Raw genomic sequence first — 22,392 nt, 5'->3', positions numbered from 1 at the left:
AAAATATTAATGTAAAATCTCTCTCTAATAAGAAAGACTCTCTCTATAAAAGAAATACATATAAATCTATAACGATATGTACAATTATTATATTTTTTTTTAGAAAGTGAAAGAGTTTTTTTATACGATCTTACATATATTAAATTTTAATTCATTCAAGAACTTTAACCTGTTCATATATTCCAAGTAATGTAACGACTAAAGAGGATTGAGGAATTACATAAGATCATCCGCACACAATAGATCAGATTGCGTAGGTAAAATCATTGTCACACCAGATGCCAGATAACTCTTACAGTATTATAAGCAGGTCTTATAGTAAGCACGCACTTGTGCGCGCGTGGTTTATGTAAACTCCGGAAACATAATTGCGCAACTTTCAAGATTCATCGATATCGAACTACCAAGTAAGGCATGAATGGTAATGACATTCGAATCTGCTAATACTGTTGCGCCGATTCATTTGACATTTATGACTTCGCTAATACAATTGCGTTATTGTAAAAGCGTTATTAATTATTAAAATAAAATGCAATATAAATAATGACAGGGAGTGATGAAACTTACATGTTATCTAATTTTCGGAAACAGAAACTTAAGAAATAACCAGAAATTGTACAATTAAATAAACAGATATTAATAAACATATGCTTATGAAATAAGTTATATATTTAAATCGTAATTAATTTGGAATATGTGCAAAAAAAAATAAATGCGATCTACACACCGTGAAAAATTAATGAGATAGACGAAATATACGATAACACTTGAAGCAGACAGCCAAGATTAATTTTACTGCTTTGTCATCAATAGGATTACAATAGAACACCATCACGTGAGTAATGTTTGTTCTTGTGATTGCCTTACGATACTGTCACTCTTATCCTGGATTACCTATTCTATAAAGCAATTACATGTATTGAGTGATGTTTTGATTGACAGACAAGACAACGGTAGAGCAATATCGAACTGATTGTGAGTCAGACTAAAGAGAATGCATGCAAGGTCAATCTATAATCCGGTCAAGCCGTATATACGAAACCCATTGATACCACCAAGAATTTACCGGACCTAGTTTAAATCAGATCACTGTGCCGTTATTGCACCCATAACGGTGAGTGTTGTAACTTTCAGGGTTACGTAGTAAAAATTCGATATAAATGTATCAGGGATTTATGTGTAATCGAAATTTGAATTAATTTGAGCGTTATATATAATTTATCCATGATGTTGCTAACGGTTATTAATTTGGCAACTGAAGAACGACGCGCTTTAACCTTCACCAATAAACTAGTCTAATATAAGTACAGGAATAAGTATAGGAAATGAAAAATAAAGAGAATGTTAATTATGACAAACAAAGAAAACGATAGTTAATGCTAGACGAATATTGGCTCATGAAACTATAACTATTGGCATAGTTCATATTCGCACTGTAAGTGTATTCACTCGAGAAGGGATTATACATAATTGTGCGTTTAATATCTATCAGCTTACACGAATATTCATTGTACTATTTTAATAATATTTTGTTATATTTAAAAACAATTTTTCACTTTTTTAAGTTTTAATCAGTAGCGGCAATAATTGATTTTTTTATAATTTTATGATCGCCAGATAGATATTATAACGTTACGTTATGCACATGTTTTTTCAATATATTTTATTATCAAACGAAGGACTATTTTATTAATATTTTTTTAAAATTTTTAAACATATTTTTTTCATTTTTAAAGAGTTTTAATCATTAGCGGTGATAAGTAATTTTTTCATAATTTTATAGTCTCCCTTTAGACAGTATAACGTTAGGTTATGTCATGTGTTTTTTCAATATTTTTATTATCAAACGAAAAACTATATTTTTAATATTTTCTTATGTTTAAAAACATATTCTTTTATTTTTTAAATAGTTTTAATCGTTGGCGGCAATAATTACTTTTAAGTGCAATCAATTCCAGAGATAAATTGTTTGTCGTATAATAAAATATCACATTTATCAATAATAACAAATAAAACATTAACATCCGCATACATAAAATCATATAACGATCGATTTATCATTGCGACAGTTCACTAGTATGCGCGCAACTACACTTTTACTCTCTTTTTTGTAACGAAGGTTGACCCCTATATTAAAAGATCTAGGACAAAGATATAGTACGTTGATTGTATTAGCCAAAAAATGTTTATCCTCTGTTTTCTAATATTGTTTTTATCTAATTCAGGCAATCACAATGTTAATATATTATATATAATAAATATTTTTGAAAAAGATGTTATCTATAATTTTTTATATTTATGCAGAGTTATATTTAATTTAATTTGCTTAATGAAATCAATAAATCCGTAAATTTTGTTTCTATCTTATTAACATATTATAACAAATTTCGAAAAGATATTTTACTCAGAGGAAATTATAGAATTCTTTTGTTTCATTAAATTATAACTATTAAATTATAACCGCAAGAGAGTTACGCATCGTAAAGCACATATTTTAGAAGAAACTTCCGCATTAAGGTCACATCCACTTATTATTATCTTTATTATGGTTATTCTTAAAGTGACAATGACATTCGTTCCAATTACACACACAGAAGCACTAGAACAACTAAGAACATATAATTAGAATAAAGAATCGCAAGATCATATAATTATCATATAATTATACAGATGCGTATACAAAAGCAGGATGTAAACTTCAGAATCGTATAGAAAAATGTAAAAAATAGTAGTTGAATTATAGATACAAAATTATTGAAGTTTTGCGTGTGTAAAAATTTGAAAGAAGAAATAATTTGAAAGTAAAGGCGTATAATTTAAAGAATGTGATTAAAATAGTCCTCTCATTAAAAACCTCTCACGAGGTGTACAACCGCATAATAGCTGTAGCGATAATTTTCACGATCATTAATAATACGTAAATAATGAGATAAACGTTATGGTAACGCATTATTGTTCGCGTCTAGTTATTCAGCTGCTCTAGTGCGACTGGTCGCCGTATCAAAATTCATTAGTTCGCTCTGACGTTATTCTCCTTCGGGAAAACGAAATCGAGACTGTATTACACGGAGGATTAATAGGCGAAGTAATGATCGATCACGGTAGATCGAGCACTCGGAATGTCTGTCTTTGAGAACGGCAGAAATACGCTGGTGAATATATCGATCTCACAGATCAATCTGGATATAGACAGCAGTACATAAAAGTTGCACCCGGGTTATGTCTCAACTGAATCTCATAAGATTTTCCATTTTTATCATAGCTTTCCGACAAGGTATCCAGAAAGCAAGAGAGAGAGAATGTGTGTCCTCAGATCATTATCGCGATACACATTGATCTGCGTTTAGTAGACGCACGATAGTAAAGTTTTTCATTTGTCATGTGTAGGCACATGTACAAATTTCGAAATTAGATACTATCGTAGAAGATTTTATTTTATCCTAGCAAGAAAGTTATCGTTGAATGTTTTCTAATTATAATCGGAATTAATTAGCAAAGTCCTAATAACTGATTAGTCCTAATTAACAAATTCCAACATATATCGTGAACACAAATAAAGAAAAAAGATATTTTGCGAACAGGACTTTAAAAAATCTACGTCTTTTCACTATAATAAACATCTTACTTAGTTGAACGCGCAACTGTAAATATTATTTAAATTAATTAAATTCATTTAATATTAAATATTTTTTAATTACATACAACTTTTCTGAAATAATATCGGTAAAAGTTGAAAAAAAATGCATTGCTGTTTACTGATTACCGCTGCAAAATATCACCGAATATCCGAAATTTCCAGTCCAGGCAACATTTTATTCCTGAATCTTGCGTATCATATATTCTGAAATACTAATATGCAATCGTATGCAAGGCGAATGATTGCATGAAATATTTATGATCTATAATGTATCGCCCTGACAACATGCTCACGGTATATCGCCACAATTTGCATTTTTAACAAGAACATCTTTTAATCATTAGATAACCAGGTGACAGTTCTCAATAGCCGACTTTCTAAATCATTTTGACAATTTTATCATTTCTTAACTTAACACGCCATAAAGAATATAAGATGACTTTAATTTATTGTCAATAAATATTTATTAATTTGACTAAACAATTATATAAAGTCAATAATCGAATCACTTTGCGTTATCATTAACTTGCACTTAAAGCAATGTTAAAACGAATTGACTAATCAATTTGTCGCAAACTATATATGTATATTCTTTTGCGCAAAATATCATAAATCAATAACCGCCTAACATCAAATATTTATTTAAAAATGTCATATGTGTCTATAAATGACCGTAAGTAATCGAAATAGTAGAGAATATCAGATTAGACATATCATAATGTGAAATTTTTGTGCACGATGAAGTCTCATGAATATTTAACGAATCGTTCGATGATTTGGGAATATTATAAAATTCTTTCGAAACAATGAGCGATGACAAATTGAAAAATGCTGGACTACTATTTTAATATCATCATTGATTTATAACAGAGTATTATATAAAAGAAGAATATACATATAGATTGTCGTATATCCTATATTACAAGATATATCGTTTCAAAAGTTAGTAAAAATTTCATAAAAGATATATATCAATAATTAAAAATTTATTTTTAAAGCAAGGTAAGAATTTTAATTAATTTCTAAGGAAAATATATAAAAGTTTAATATATACAAGGTATTTCAGTAGGAATGGTGAGCATTCTAAAATATGATTGTACACATTATTTTAAGCAAAAAAGTTTATATAAACATGTGTCCTATTCTGGATGGTTATAAAGATACAATGTGTTCAAGTTTAAGAACGAATACATTTATTAACTTAGTAGAACCAAATGGCTATGAAATAATTATATTAAATTTTCGTCGTTTTCTGTTACCATGGTTACAAATGTAAACATTAGGTCACGTTTGATAAGTTCTGTCAGTTTAAAATTTTTAATTTCTGTAATTAAAATGGCTAATATTCACTCATGCCCAAATTATTAATAATTAATTTAAATTATTAATAATTAATAATTGAAATTATTGTTTATTTATTAAAATCAATTATTGAAATATATTATAAAATTAAAATTTTATGTAATTGTTTCATAGAATTTGGTTCTGTTATATAAATAAGTTAATGATCGTATTCGTTCTTAAGACTGAATATGGTATATCTTTATAACCGTCCAGAATAGAACACATGTTTATATAAACTTTTTTGCTTAAAATAATGTGTACAATCATGTCCTAGAATACTAACCATTCCTCCTGAAACACTCTGTATATACGTATAATTTACTATAAATTTATTTATTATTATTAAAACTGATTAAAAACATAATGAACAAAATAATATTATAACTGAAACTTTATTTCCGCAAACTTTCTCTGAGAAAAAAAATGATATTCGTTATTCAATTATACTTCTGAGCAGATATCGTATTATAGTAATTATAAAGAGCTAAATACAAGAATTTAGTTAAATAGTGTGACGTCGTACTGCAGCAAGAGAAAAAAAATGATTCGTACAGATTACAGGAGAAATAGAAAATAGAAAGTGCCTTAAATTTATATTTTACGTTGTAATTTTTTTGCTTATTATTTCTAAAGACCGAGGAACATCCGGCGGACTTTCAAGGGAAATCGATCGTTGCAGTGATATGAACGACTATAGTAAAGCCAACTCAATAATCCAACTTTAACTACGGTTTTATTTTTCTATGCTAGCATAACAATTATATTATAGTATATAATTTTAAGTTATATAAAATTACTACTACAATATTATTGCTTATACTGATGGAATATCCATTATAATAGCGTCTCCCATTTTTAATATTTAAAATAAAATATTACAATTAATTCATACAATTATTTAAAAACAATTTAAAGCAATTAATGCCAAAGAGGCACAAATAAATTATATGAAATTATTTAGTTTAATTTTGTAATAAAAATATTCATATTTTGCCCCAAAAAATTTTAAGTTTAAAACGGGTTATTAACATATAATATGCAATAAAATGTTCTATGTTAATATAATACATTTAATGTATTTAGACATTTTTAACTTTATATCAAAGAATATTAAATATATCAAAGAAATTTTTGTTGTATAACATAATTTTAGAAATACTTTATAAATAATTATATATGTGTTTTGCGAGAGATTCATAACTTATTTATTAGTTAACGAGAGATGCACATTAATTGTATTAACGACTTATTTCTTACCATTGCATAACTCGAGTTTAATAAATCGCAACTGAGGATTTAAAGCGAAATGAACGCAGCCTCACAGAAGCAAAGCGCCATGTGGCTATGTCGATATTGCATCAACCTAAATTTCGCCAGACTTCCAACCGTGGAAGTCATTAAAAGCCGATGAAAATTTCTATAGGCTCACTCTGATTAATGATAGGCAGGCGTTTGGTAAAACGAACACTTATTCGTCCAAGTAAAACACTCGAATTGGTTTATCTTGAACATACTTATAAATTTTCTAGAGTTAAAATCACATGCTACATACATTTCAAACTAAAAAAAAAATTCTTAAATAGGACGCTGTTTTCATTTTACTGTCATGCGTTAGCTCCAATTTTTGCATAAATTAAGATCATGGTCAAGAGCTTTGACACTCCGGAGCTATTGCGAAAAGATCACGATACGCGAATGCAATTAAAAGGAAAAATGTTAGAATGAGAGGCGCAGAGCAATAACGGTGTCGAGTGTATGTCGACACTTCCCTTAGCGTGGCTAATTATTAAGGATGTTTGCACCACCCAAGATTAATGTGTCAGGTATCAGCACGAACTCGTAGTCTTGTCGAGGCATTATCGATTCGAGCGAAAGGAGACTCCCGCGAAATACTGTTTAAATTAAATCATCATCTATAATCAGAATTATTAATTAGCCTTACGATTATTATCGATTATTATCGATTTGCTACCCCCCCCCCATGTTTTAAAAGTTCATTAAGATATAATTATAATAATTACTGTAAAAATAATATATAAAATTACATGAACAATAAATTTAAAATGTTATACATTTCTATAATTTATTGTGTAATTTTATGCTTATTACTCATAAATTTATAATATTTTTTACGGTGCATATTCAATTTTGTATATTGATTGTAAAATTATAATATCTTAATATTTCCATTTTTTGAGAATGATATCTATTGCAAGTATATCCGTTGTAAGAAAATAGATATTTTGTTAATTTATAGAGAATTGATATTGATTTAATATAATATTAGGCCTATTTATGTTAAAAATAATAAAAAAACGAAGTTTAAGGCTCTGCGACATTAAATATCTAACTAATAAGAAATGGGTTACTAAATTCAATTAATAGTTTGATCTTTGTGATGCTCGGTTGAATGTGTTTGAGCGACGAACTATCAAATGTTTGGACGTTGTGTAATACTATCGAGTAGCCGTGATCAGGTATTTTTTTTCTCAACTATAAGCTACAGCCAAAAGAAAAATTGTCGCGATTAACTATCGTGAGGATCGCTGGAGTCATTGGAAGTCGTATGCACTTTTTAGTTTGATTTACTAGCTGATAATGGTCCAAGACTCAAACGTACATTTATAAAATTAATCAATAGATTCTCATTAAAAAAAAAGAATCTTCGCTAATCGCACCTGGTTTTTAATAGCCCATTAGTTAAATATTAAATAATAGTTTTTGTTATGCTGATGATCTTATATCTGTCATATGTGTTATATTCAACTTTCATATTTTAAGTTATACAAATATAATGCCGCATAAATATAATAAAAGATTATTTAAACAATTTCTAAGCTAGTTTATGACAATCTTACAGTCTAAACTTTAGATCAATGATATTTGAAATATATCGTAAAAAAATGCACTTACTAATAGTTTATCGCAAACTTTCTTAATCATGATAATCTAGTGATTATACAATCGTTTGCATTTCATAAAAAATACTGCACACTTGAGACATGTACATATCATAAAATAGCTTTATTTATTTCTCATTTGTATAAGAAACCTTTCTGCGGTGCTAGCGTAATGCAGAAAGCAACTACAATAGAGATCGTTTAAAAGATTGTAATAAAGACGATAATAAATGCCATCGCATTGCCATAAGAAGCACAAACCTGTTAGTCCGGAAACGACACATATGATACAGTCCTTTTATGTTAATAAAAATAGCTTATTAAATCCAATAAACATTTTAAATATGATATCATTGCGTTAATTAAGCGTAATTTGATTTAACGTAGCATATGCATAAGTCCAAGATCAATTTGATTCAATTCAATATACATAACTAAAGTTGCAACAGCCATCATATGTCGATAGCAGATATAGAATGTTATTATAATATAATCCATATTTATATTAACTTTTATATATGTGCGATTTAACATAACATTTATGTTTCAATCAATTATCTTACAAGTATACAATATGAATACTGTATACAAAATTTTAAATTTTCTAAAAAAGCAATCAATACTTTTGTCCGAGATAATTTTTTTATATAACATTAATATGAGAGAACAGCTATGTACTGCTAAAACAAATTTATAAATTTTTTCGTCATTATTTATTTAATGCAGTAATAAATCTAATATATATCTCTCATTTCATTTTCGATGCTCTCCTACGCGTAATAAGAATATAAATTAAGACGTGTGAATATCTAGTGATAAATAACATGCTCGTAACCTCTCGTAATTTGACGAAAATCATCTGGAGATCTCTCTTCTCGCAGTCAAGAATGATTAACGATATTCAAAACAAAATCAGCTCGGCTTCAAAATAATGAGGCTTGCTAAATCGCGGAAGTGCAGAAACCGGTTTATTCGGATGAGATATGCAGTTTGTCGATATCTCCCTTACTCATGTTTTAGCACGCGACTCTCATCAAATGTCAATTACTTTACGATACATTTCTTGAAACACGTTCAAACATTATTATTCTCTTTCTTCAAAAATTTAAATTCTAATTAATGCCCCCAAAATAAAGTGTGTGTGTGTGTGTGTGTGTGTGTATCGTCATATATATTTCGTCATATGTATGTACATATAAAAAAAATATATATGATGAGAATAAAACTTTTTTAACAAAGTATAATCATATTGAACAATACGCAGTCGTTAAGGTCATTCATTAGTACACATATCTACTCTATGACGTTGATGCATGATCACGAAAGTGACCTGAGTACTTCAAGCTTATGAGTTAGACGGCGTTCTCGATACGTTAAGCAATATAAAGCGTACAACTCGGAAGGATTGTCGAAGTTTTCGAAACGCGCAAACGAATAATGTTCAACGACCAAGGATAATGATCCCGAGTACAGTAATGATTCATCTAGAACAGCGACTGACCGGCAAGGTGCAGCAGACAATGAATCAAACTGCAGGTTTATTCCACGAACTACCTATTACGAATACGTTCCTTAAGAAAAATTTATACTAAATTCGATTTATTTCTTCAGCGTGAGAAAGTCATGGTCATTGAGCCAAGCCATTGTATTATCAATTATTTCAATGTGAATTTTACACTAAATAATTTTCATTAACTACTAATAAATCTGCTCTTTTTATATAATGTATAACTATCGTTCTAATTTGTTTGTTGCATTGTGCACAATTTCAGTAATATAGTAATATAGATCCTACATGTTAGAAAAGTGTAAAGTATGAAAAATAGCGTTGAATTAAAGATAAATTTCTGAACTTTTTTTTACATAAACATATGAGAATAATAATAATAATAGTTCGTACGATAAATAAAAGAAATTGTAAAAATTTTAATTTATCTATCGATCATCACGCATCTCCCGATTACATATCTGCAATTAATCATAGAACAGTCTGCGATAATGAGTGCTTTAGTAATGACACCAGCATTGTGGCTAACTATACAATCGGCAGCTCATCCATGTAATCAATAGTGCGGAACGTATGTCTGCAATTCTGCACTCGTAATTTTCGTATATTGGTTTTTTGATCGATACTCCGCCAATCACTGCAGTTCACCATTAATCGGAAGCAATCATGTAAGACAGTACAAAAAATGTCTGCTTATTAATAATAAATTAATATTTAAAAACAATAAAATTGAAAAAAAGTTTATATCGACTAAAACAACTGCTTTTGAGCTTATTTTTTAACTTATCCGCTGATCAAACCATCAATATTGATAAAGTAACTGTTCTTAAATTTAATACATTGAATTCGACACACACACCATTTAAAAAACACGAATAATGTAGCAAATTAAATAGAATGAAGTCATTAAATCGATAGCAATCGAATATAAACTAAAATATTTAAATGCATAAAAACTTTACCGAGTAGTCTAATTATTTGTATCTTCCTATGTTTAGAATTAATTTTCACAAATTAAAAAACACAAAAAGAAAATTCATGACAAACTGTGAGCATAAGGATTAATTCTTTAAATTGCCTTATTTCAAGGTGCGAAATATATTAATTTTTCTTGCATAGAAGAGATTAACGCTAAATTTAATATTTAATATTTAATATTTAATATTTAATATTTATTAATATTTATTAATATTTTTTATATTATTACAATTTCTTATCTTCTTCTGTTTTAAATGGAATTCATATTTTGTATTTTCGTGATTACTTTATTTCATATTAATTATTCTTATAAATGCTATTTATAAGTAACAATAAATTTAAATGATAAATTTTTAAATTAATATGATTTTAACGTGTAAAATACATTTTCTAATTATTTTCTATAGTATTTATAATATTGTCTTGCATATTTCAATTATTTTATTTTGGAAAGTACAATTAGAAATAATATTCTCTATTACCCCAAAACTAAAAGCAACAGATAATTCATATATTTATATACATATACGTGTCACGAAATTTTACGATTGTCCGCGATATTTCATGATACGTCCAGTGACGTATACATGAGAATCCCCTCTTTCAGAAGAGGTGCTTTCATGCGCACGTATAAAGCCAGTGAAAGCGCCAGGCGGCCCTCCAGACTAGCGCACAGTCCGACAGCGACAGGAGCTCTGCGAACGTATTGTACGGCGGATTTAACTTAACAACACCTGAGAATCTCTCACATAAATTTGCACGTTAAAATAAGACAATTTAAAGAACTAACTGTCGTGTGCTTTAGCCATTTACGTGTTCACGAATTGCCATCGATTTTGCCGATTTGTGATCAGGATAGATTACGTCGAGAGTGACCATGAAGATGCATCTCGTTGGAATCTTAGCTATCCTGTTAATCATCGATACCGAGATTTTAGGACATCCTTCGCAGGAAAGACTAATGCCAGGTATGTAATGTTTTGGATATGCACACTTGCATCTATTGCACGCACATAATTTCTCATATTTTTAATTGGGATTCATAATTTGCATTCTTATAGTTACTTTGCTTTAAAAATTAGGTATTCTAAATAATACCACATGTATATAAATTTAAAATAATACATATTAAGCTCAACAAATATGTAGTATTTTATGAATAAGTTGATCTGTGTTTTCTCTAATAAGTTTTATGGAAAGTTAATTTAATCAACATGCATTTATACGAAAATTATTAATATACGTACATTTACTATAAAAATACAAGTTATCAGAAAAAAATATCATGTCTTTATCACGTTTATTATATTGTAATAATAAAGCGGCAAAAATATAATGATCTAAGTATTCTTATGTGTGTATCGACTTAAAGTTCATGGTTGAATCTTGCACAATGCATCAATAATACAGCTCGCAATGAGGCGTGTTTGAAGACATTAGCCGCGTTTTCGTATAAATATATAGTTACATTTTTATATGTATTTTCAACAATAGAGAATAAAAATAATTCTACATATACGATATATAATTTTTTCTCATAAGTTGATGTAAATACATTTCACTCTCATTAAATTTGTCATATAAAAAAAAGTAAGTTCTTTAAATCGTCTTTTATAAATAAGAAAATTATTTAATATTTTAAAATTTATGTTTAATCTGCATTAATCTAGAAAGTTGTATCTATAATTTTTTTCATAAAATGTGCAATTTAAAAATGTATAAATATACATAGATAGAAAGAAAAAAATAATATTAAACAATATTGTACATATTTTTTATACATAAAGTGCTGACTAACACATTAGCATTCTGTGATAATTACAGAACATTTTTTTATGTGATTGATACACAAACCTAATTAAGTCAATGATGAGAAAATTCCGTTTTATGCATCATAATTTTTTGAGTATGATGCGATTTTGATTGCTCTATTTGCTGTTTTTTTTTTTTTTTTTTTTTTTATTTCGTTGATTTTTTCTTTCTATTTCATTCTATCAGAGAAGTTACGTCTAGCTCTATCCCGTACAATTATGTCTCCACCCTCTCTCTATCCTTCGTTTGCGAAAGTAGAACACTTCCTTCTACAGATGCTAATTCTGATAACCTCAGAGAGTATGCCGTCTCTCTGGAACGTGACAGCATTCAAAAACGCTGTAGTTCAGATTTCTCACTTCTGTCACAATTTCATGAATCATCTTCTCAACTCTTTCATATCTTTTCATTCTCATATTGCTTTGTATTTAGGACTCTAACATTTGTCGACTAAACATCGGCAAAATAGGTATTACAACACGTGTCATTCAAACGCATGAAAGCTGCGAAAAGATCTGTAAACGGCTGTCTGCATAAGCACGTGAGTCTGGCTCGTCATTAACTACGCTCACGAGATTCGCCGCCTACGCGTATATATATGTTTGTCGTCGTCGTTATATGCGAGTACGACGGCCTGCAAGGACTACAACTTCGCTGCATTTTTTTAGAAACATTGACATAAAAGCAGGGTCGCCAAGTATAGCGGGAATCACGCTGTGATCGAAGAGTACCGTTTTATAATATCAAAACATGTTTTCCAGAAAAAAAAAATTCATTAAGAAATAAATTTTTCAATTCGTTATAAAAATAATAAAAAATATATTCGATAACAATCAAATATTATAAATGCATAATTAATCTCTCAGATTATTCGGAGATTGTTAGAAATACTTTTTGCATTTATATTGGATATTAAAAGGAATTGACAAAGAAATGTCAAATTTAATAAATTCAATAGACGTTTACTTATAAAATCAATTATGTATTCAATACTCGTTCTTTGCACAGGCTGTTTCTGTTAAAAAAATATATTTTTAATCAAAAAATTTATAAACAAACAAAACATTATAAAATTTGAAATATTCTGTACATTTGCATTTATATTTTTACAAATTGATTTTATAGCAAAATTAATTATGCTGCAAATGCAATCTCGCAATCATTTAATAAACTATAGCATTCAGCGTTCACACCTACATGTCGTATTACGTATTATAGATCAATGCCGTTGCATAGATGCCAGGACATGGACGATAATAGTAATTCTTATATCGGCGCGCAAGAGTATCACGTGCCGCACGTGATTGCATATGCTTTTGCACGTGCCGGTTATTGCCGATCGATGGAAACGCAAGAAAGACAGAGAAAGAAAGTCACGCTTGTATGCCTTTCCTCGTACGGATTAATGCCATCGAGGGAAAAGTCTGATCGAGTCACGTGCACGCGCCAGCCACTCACCTCGAATCACGCGACCATTCGTTCTGTCAATTAACCACTGCGCGATGTTTTTTCAGCTCTTGTATGTACATACACCACCGGTCTTTAGCAAGGCCAGCATAAAACTCGTTTGTTTCGATTCCTCACCGTGTGATATTTTTATCACGTCTGCGAAACTAAAGTTTGCGATGGTATTGTAATGACTCAATTCAAATTGCTATCAAAGGAATGCGAATGGTATAGCATTAAGTTTTACTTGAAGAGAGATCTAAAGAAGATCAAATCTCTCTTTTACATCTTGCTCTTTTCTGACGGACTACTTATTATGACGTGTGAGAGAAAGTGTGAATGAAAGTAACTTTTCTGGGAAAAATAAGATTCTGTGTTCCGACATTGACATTGTGTATCTTAAATTAGCCTTGTATAAGCAACTAACTAATAGTAGTTAAAAAAAATAATATAATCGCATCTCGTTAAATCTATTTGCTAGTAGGGACGGAGAAAGTATGAGAAATTCAAGTGAGATTGCAGTATATCGAATAATGACATTCTCACGGTAAAAAGAATAGAAAGGCGACATAATCTATCATTGATATTGATTCATTTTGTCGTATCTAATATGTTGATAAAGAGACGCGTTGTACATTTATAATATTCTTTATAAAATGCTCAGATAATTAACTATATATAGTGCATGAATAATCTAAATATTTAAACACTCTAAGATATTGTGTTTGATATCTCAATGATTGCAACTTCGGGTGATACAACTAGTCTCTGCTTTCTTCCGATCAGCTAATATAAAACAATAAGACATTGTGGTTTAAACATATCCAAGGATTATAATTTTTATCAATATTCTTTCTTCATTATATATACTGTCATACTATTTTTATTGGGTAAGTATTTGTAAATGAGCCATTAGTAAAACTGCAGATTTGTTACGGGTTAAAGTTCTCTGATTTTACTGCATATAAAAGTGATTGATGCGTCATTAATTAGTATGCAAGATGCAATTAAAAATGTCCAATAAATATAAAACACATGTTGCATCGCAAAAGGAAGTTATGTAAGAAATTATAAGAAAAACATGCGTACGAAAGTAAGCGCGTAGACTATAATTAAATTGACCATCTATTCCTTGGATATGTAACTTTATTCTGACACACAGTTAGATAGTTATCAAGATAATAGTATATTTTTGTATATTTTAAATAAGTCATATTTGATCGTTATTTTTAATCAAGAGATAAATATATTTCTTATATTTTCTACTAGATTGCCATAATAAATCGACAAAACATAATCAATCTTAAAATATTAATTGTATATCAGACTTGCTATTAGCGATCGAGTTTTTGATATAAGGAAAAGTTACGACTTTAGTGACACTTTAGTGTGCAAAAACGAGTAATGGCTATGATCAACGGATTTATTAAATTGCTTACATCTACCGTCTCTGTTAATAATATCCAGGTAAATTCATTGGCGAATGCCGGTTCTCTCTTTCTCAGTTCAACTTTCCACGATTCATGATCATGATCTGATACCCATGGGATTTTTAAGGCACCTGCTAACTACCGTTCTTTTTATTGGTGGCAACAAGTATGTGAATTTGAACGTCAACTTTCTACGGCAGTTTGACCATAATCAATGTTATTAGTATCGATGTAGTGCACACCCGCTGTCAAACAGATTTACAGTAATACGTATATGTTAATTAAGCCGGCACAGAAAGGACCCCCAAAGGACCGCGTGATTCAACTTAATTCGAGCAATTAACATTGTTAAACTGTCATTGCTTCAACTGCACAGTGATTGATAGTGCATTTTAAGGTGGGGACCGACTGCCCCCGTCTCGTTTCTTTGCTGTTATAGTTTTTTTTGTTATCGTAAGAACAGTAAATTCTTTCTCAGCAATTATTAAGTTGCGATTGATCCATCGTTACCGACGTTGCACCGCAAGCTAGCCTTCTTTCTTTTTTTTCCATTATTATGTTTGTGAAATCGGTATACGAGAAAATTTAATAGAAAGTTTCTTCCACTTAATTTTGGAGTGAACATGGGAACAGTAAAAATATTTTCTTTTACATACATTGCGATGCATAACTTATAATACCTTATATATAACCGAAATATAAAGGTCATTATGTGCATATTAATAAGATTTATTGTTTTAGTTTAATTTTATCTGTCACATACATTAGAATTTTTTAAATTAATTTAAAATATAATTTTGTACCAATAATTATTTTAATATATTAATAGAGAATAAAACAATCGTCTTTTATTGTTTCGTCGGATATTAACTGGCGATGAAAGCACTTGTTCGCATTTATAGAAATAAGAATAAGGTACCGATATGTAACTTTGATTATTCTGTCCTAAAAACTAAAATTTACACATTAGAATTTAAACGAATATTATCCGGGAATATGCAGATGATTTTCTATATAAAACTAATTTCAATTTATGGAAAATACGAGAATCGCTATATACCTATATACTTCTTACTAGACTATAAAGTGCAACAATGTAATAGAAATTTCCGCAATAAATGCGTTTTATTCTTGTTCCCCTTTATGCAGAATTCACGTGCACGAGAGCGTGGCGGTCGGCGTACTATCCGATGCACGTGACAAGCGGTGCAATACGCTGCGCGTAGTCACGTGCATCGACCGAGCGCATTGCCGTTGCGCTACGATAAGCTAACAATAAGTTACTTGAGACTTGTGGCTTTCGGTAAAATATATATTAAGTGTATAAAACTCGTCATTTATTGTCATTATTATTAAATCAAGCATCATAAATAATGCAACATCTTACGTGGAAATGTTTATTTGACTAATTGTAAGTAAATATTTCCGGTTTTTTTAAGTGCGTTTTGATTAAGCAATCAAAAATAAATAAATTTTTGCAATAACTTAGTGCTAATATAATTATTATTTTATTGCAATTTCGCCCAATAATGTTTCAATGTAATTTATTTTAATAATTATTTACCAAGATAATTAATAATGATTTAAGCACATATAAATTTTTTCCCTGCTATTAAAATTATATATTTATTACAATCGTATTTTATTTTATTGCGGCGCCGTATCTCAAGCGCGATGGCAGTAAAGTTTCTCGCGCGTATCGCAGGATGTGACTCTAAAAGTGAGATAAAAAAAATAGCTGCAAGGGAAGGACAACGTAAATTGCCAGCAAGTGTAATTGACGCTATTCGTCACAGTAAAGATCTTTTCGAAATTATACTGATAATAAACTTTATATACCTAAACTAGGTTTGACTTACTCGACGATAGATCGTAATATTGTCGACGTTGTTAATGTCTTTCTCTTTGTGTTTCCATTAAATAAATACTCAATGTTAAAGAGAAACATGCATTCGCTGGTAGCGAATTCTTGAACGTTTAATTCAATAATGTACGTGTATATCAATCAGACACACATGTGGCAAAACGATCCGTTAAGACTCTATCGCGACCGATATCGCTTGTCGGCTCCGATGTCGGTTTTCTAGGTCGGGCTTGCATTGCGTCTATAATAAGTAATTACGTGAACGCCATTATAAACCACCTGACTTTTAATCGCATGCGTATTAGCTGAAATGCAGTTCTGAATTGCTTTCTCAATTTCTGTACTTTTTATCGTTGACTGATTAATCCGGAACAAGTATTATAGTAATACTTACGAATGATTTGATATCATATTATGAATATTAATAATAATTTATGTATTTCTGCTTATTGTTACTATAAATTTACATCTGTTTTAATTTGCATATATAAAACAACAATAAAAATTTAAGACAATGCGTAAACTACAACTGACAAAACACTTAAAAGGATCATAAAGCGTAGAAACCGAGAGATGATAGACATTTCCGCCTATGTACATAATGATGTATCTATATACTCGCGCTTACTATGCGATTACAGTTTGTCTATACGTTTAAATAAATAAATGGAAATGTGTAGATCAAGTGTGAACGCGAGGAGATTTCGATAGACCAGTTTCGCCGTCATTCACCATTTTAAGCGATGAAAATGTATCGATACAAAAAAAGCAAAAATGCTGTCTTCGGGTGAAATTGACAGATTACGTACATCTCCTTGTTTGCTTTTGCAGGTTTAAGTAAAACATCAACTTTCTGCATACATATTGTTTAAACAAAATCTATCGTTAATCTATAAAATTTTTGTTTTTGAATTTTTTCGGCCTTACGTAAACGAAATTGTATTACTTTACAACGCCTTTTCATTACCACGAGCCACCAATAAGACGTGTTAATTAATCCAATTCAAACTAATATTCTATAATTAATAAATAATTTTTTGGAAAGGGATGTTATAATACTTTCAATTCGATCGAGATAAACTGTTTCTTACTCACCGATACGTACAATAGCGTAGTACACAGCACACACATTGATCTGAAAACAAAATATTCAAATTATGTATATCATGTGTGTGGGTGTGTGTGTATGGAGGGGGGTGTATATGTATATACAGAATGTTTTGAAAGTCTGGAAACGAATATCTCAATACAGTTTCGAAAAAAATGCAAAATACAAAAAAAATATTTTTAGATATTTTGCATACCTCACAGTTGCCCCGCTGTTGCCCGATGCCTCCCCGGGCCTCCTCCTCCTCTCTTGGTCCATGGTAGCACTCATGACACTCGCGAAAACACGAATAATTACGATCGCCCGACACTTTACACGGCACTCCCGACACGCGAAACTTTACACGGCACTCCCGACGCGACGCGTGAATCGCAATGTGTATCGCAATGCTACCTGTAACAAATAAAATACATACATATATTAGAATAATCTTATTATTTCGCATTATACAATATAACATATACAATATAAATATGTAAACTAGAATTAACGATAAATATATCCACGGATCGCAACACATTCGCGCGCGCGACTACAGATTAAGTTGGGTTATGTTGGCAAGAGATTTTGCATCGAATTTTTCGCGAAATATGCGTTTCGAACAATTACGCCTACATATTAACGTTGAAATTATGATATGCGATTGATAAATATTACAATACAAAGGTTAGAAACCGTTTCTAACGATTATGCTTACTAATTAATCACAGCGGGACGCAGCTCCAACTGCCTGATACTCGCGGCGTTTCGGTAATGGCCGAAGCTATTCTACAAACATCGGCAACTTCATTCTAATAGCGCGCGCGATACTATATACATGACTTAATATTAATAATTAATTAAAACTCGAAGAAAATTCGAAAAAGAAAAGATGTAGCTTTAGAAAGAAAAAATATTAATCGAGAATAAGGTATTATAACATATTATTTACAACATATTACTATTTTATAACTTTTACCATATTATTATTTTAAAATTTAATTAGCAAATTATAACATACACAATATAAATATAAATATGTAAGCTAAAATATTTAATTAACAAATTTTCGCTTTATTAATATTTTTGATAGAAATCAGCTGATTAAAGCGTTAATTTGCTAATTAATTTTTAAAATAATAATATGTTTTAAATCAAATATAATACTTTAAACTCGATTAATATTTTTGACACTTATCAGCTGATTCCTGTCAAAAAATATTAATCAAGAATAAGGTATTATAACATATTATTTACAACATATTACTATTATAATTTTTTACCATATTATAATATTAAAATTAAATTAGCAAATTAACGTTTTAATCAACTGATTTTTGTGAAAAAATATTAATCGAATTTAAACAAACTTTATATAATTTTTTTAAAAATATCAATCTTTTAACATAAAATCGAAGAATGACGCACGCATAGCGCACGCTTGTGTTCTAGTATAAATAAATTTTACACATTGAATAAGAAGTTTTTCATCAAATAAAATCCATTAGTCGATTTGGCTGTTGCTTATACACTTCCTTTGTACTTGGATTAAAAGTGCATACTAACTTTTTCGCTATTTCTAAAAAATATGTAAACGCATCTCGTGTTAACATAATGATGAAGTATCTCTCGACGATCCGTCACATTTAAGTGATATTGAACGGTTTTGACCCGCCGAGACTGCGACGATCAACAATCGTGTATGTCAAGTTTCTATGTCCCTGTCATTCTTGAACGTAAAGATGCAGTCATGCTTACCTTATTAGGCAAACAAAGAGGGCGTGATAATGAGCAATCTCTCTAGTATGTGAAAAATTGGCGCCTACGTATCTTATTATTCTCTCATCGCGCTATTATTTTTGTCTTTCTAACATTCCTCTAAATTAGCGATGTCTCGAAATCATTGTAAAATCTTTTCTTCGCTTATCACTTGTTAACTTTTGTTAGAAATTATCCTTATTTAATTTTACAACTCGTTATTATATAATCGTAACACACGAATCTTTTGCGATATAGGAAAGAGCGTTTAACTAATTGTCCGTAAATTTTCTCAAGCTGCGCAAGAAAAATGGACAAATATCTTATTATCATACGTTTCGTGGATCAGAATCTATAAATATAGCGATGTTTAGTTAAAAAAAGATTGTCGGGACTCAGAATCCGTATATGAACACATATTAATACATATACGTATATAAAATAATCTCAAAAAATTTTTGAATTTAAATGCTAAAATAAGATATTGTATATTCTATAAGCCAAAAGTGAGATCGTGATTTACAGAAATTGGGGCCATTCGCTTTTTTGACGCAAGAGTCACATTCTTTTGGAGAACGAAGGCGAATGTTTGTTCCCGCCCCATTCCTGGTGAAAAATTGTTTCTTATTTCTTAATTAAGAACTTTGAAGTGTGCCGTACCGTTTGATCACTTTTTACGGATAATGTGGCTAGAGATTGGAATAGATAAGAGAGCGAACGAAGGAGAGAGAAAGTATCGTTTCATTCTCTATTACGGGATAGGAAAGAGAATGAGGGGCGATGAATGCGCAATAAATTATTGGCAAATAAATGAAAAGGTATGCATATCGCTGAACGAACCCCGCTCGTAAAAAACAAAACTGATTGAAATAAATACAGCCAGTCATGTTTTATAACAACATCTTTATCTCTATAAATGCGTTTAAGACTTTCCAATTCCGTTTCGAGAAAAACGAATACTTATTTTTGCATAGCTAGAAAGTGCACGCACATATAGGTATATTTTGTGCTCGATAATCAAATCGCGGCAAGAACAAACGTTCAATTCATAGTCCAACCGCACAGAAAAATCTTATTATATGCCTAATTAATGGTTAATTCAAATAATCGCGTCTCCGAGCATTTGCTTCCTAGCTCTACAGTACAACACGTCTCGCTGTTGAATAATTGAGCAATAATACGATTTAATCGTCCTATTGGAAATAACGCCTATCTCTTCTAGATAAACCGCATCGTTTCGCAATAAATCATTCGATTTCGCGCGCATCAACGCCTCCGCGTGCAAACGCGATTGTTGGCGGTGCATAATAGGCGGCCGCCGAACGTGCATGCGGTCATCCGTCGTCGATTGGGATCTAAGAATCCACTTATATGGGTCGCTCGTGATCGAGGGATAAGATCTACGACGGCAATGGCGGGGTACAATAAGACTACCGGCCGTTCCCCTCGTGCTTCTCGTTACGAGACGAGGTTGACGAGACTCGCTGCCGTCTATTTCATGCAAATATACCAGCGAGTCCAGATAAACGCACCAAAATTGCACCCGAGTCGAGAAACCAGATTCCCTTGATCTTGCGCGGCGCGCGAATTATTTTGCCATGAGCCATACGAGGCCGAGCTTCGCAAAGTTATCGACAATAAGAGCACTTCGGATTTATCGTTATTGTATTAGCTCCAAGCTTGTAAAGATCAGAAGAAAAGTTTCTATTATTATGTAATTTAATTTTCTATTAATTTTCTATTTATCTTCTATTTTCTATATATACATACATATAGACATAGTTATTTTGCGATTCAAAACACTATATCTCAAAGATATATATAATGGAGGCGTGAGTTTCCTAGTAAACACAGTTACGACCGTTTATCACGAAGTTTAAGTATGCACGCTTCTTTTTCTTTCACACATTATTTATTGGCGACCTGTATTCGACGTATATACTGCGGCTTTTCCCTTACAAGTTTAGCTATTTGCATCACGGCGGTCTCTTTAATCGATCGTAAATACGGTTAAAAGCGGCATCAGGAGGAGGGGGGCGACCCGCTTTATCTGGAAACGCGGAACATCTCGAGAGACTCTTACGCGTTCCGACTTAACGATGCGAAAATTATCTTTCGTTTGCGCCGTTACCGCATTTCTCCGTCGAACTGCATCCCGACTGCAACCGCACACGGCCATAAATCTTGCGGCGGCTTCGAGAGCAGTCCCAGCTAAAAACTGCGACTGTATATACGAGAAGAATTTAAATCATTCCCACTCTTTGTAGTATTCTTATCGCGCAATTAGCTCGGCGAAACTCTTCTTGTATGAATTCTCCTCTAAACAACATTCCTTTCGAACTGTTATTTCTCTCATACACCGTCTTCAGCGAGATATTCTTATTAAAACGAATTTAAAGATGATCTGGTACTACCAACTTACTTAGCCGATTGCTTTCGAAAGTATTTTATTCGTCCATCCGCGACGAAATTCTTGGTCACATTCACACTTACAGTTAGAGAAAACAAAATGGGGATAAGAAAGGAGAGAGAAGGCAAAAAAGATACAACTGTCAGAGGATCTGAGTGAACCAGCAGCAGTTAGGAAATCTCCTGGCAAACATTGCTACATATAATGTCTGGTAATTAC

At 30.8% G+C, this 22,392-nt stretch overlaps 1 protein-coding gene across 1 annotated transcript in view; it reads left to right on the top strand.

Annotated features, from left to right (window-relative positions):
* Positions 1–11,042: 11,042 nt before the first annotated feature.
* Positions 11,043–22,392, top strand: part of LOC145944625 (uncharacterized) — a 54,576-nt gene continuing 43,226 nt past the window's right edge. Inside the window, exon 1 of the mRNA XM_083053109.1 lies at positions 11,043–11,334. Coding sequence (XP_082909235.1) covers positions 11,244–11,334 — 91 coding nt within the window. The 5' untranslated portion in view covers positions 11,043–11,243. The remainder of the gene's footprint in view (positions 11,335–22,392) is intronic.

The sequence above is a fragment of the Prenolepis imparis genome, unplaced genomic scaffold (assembly GCF_030444845.1).
Source record: "Prenolepis imparis isolate NDT839.2.m4 unplaced genomic scaffold, iyPreImpa1.0 SCAF_1, whole genome shotgun sequence".
Classification (NCBI taxonomy): Eukaryota; Metazoa; Arthropoda; class Insecta; order Hymenoptera; family Formicidae; genus Prenolepis; species Prenolepis imparis.
This window is presented reverse-complemented; position numbering and strand designations above follow the sequence as displayed.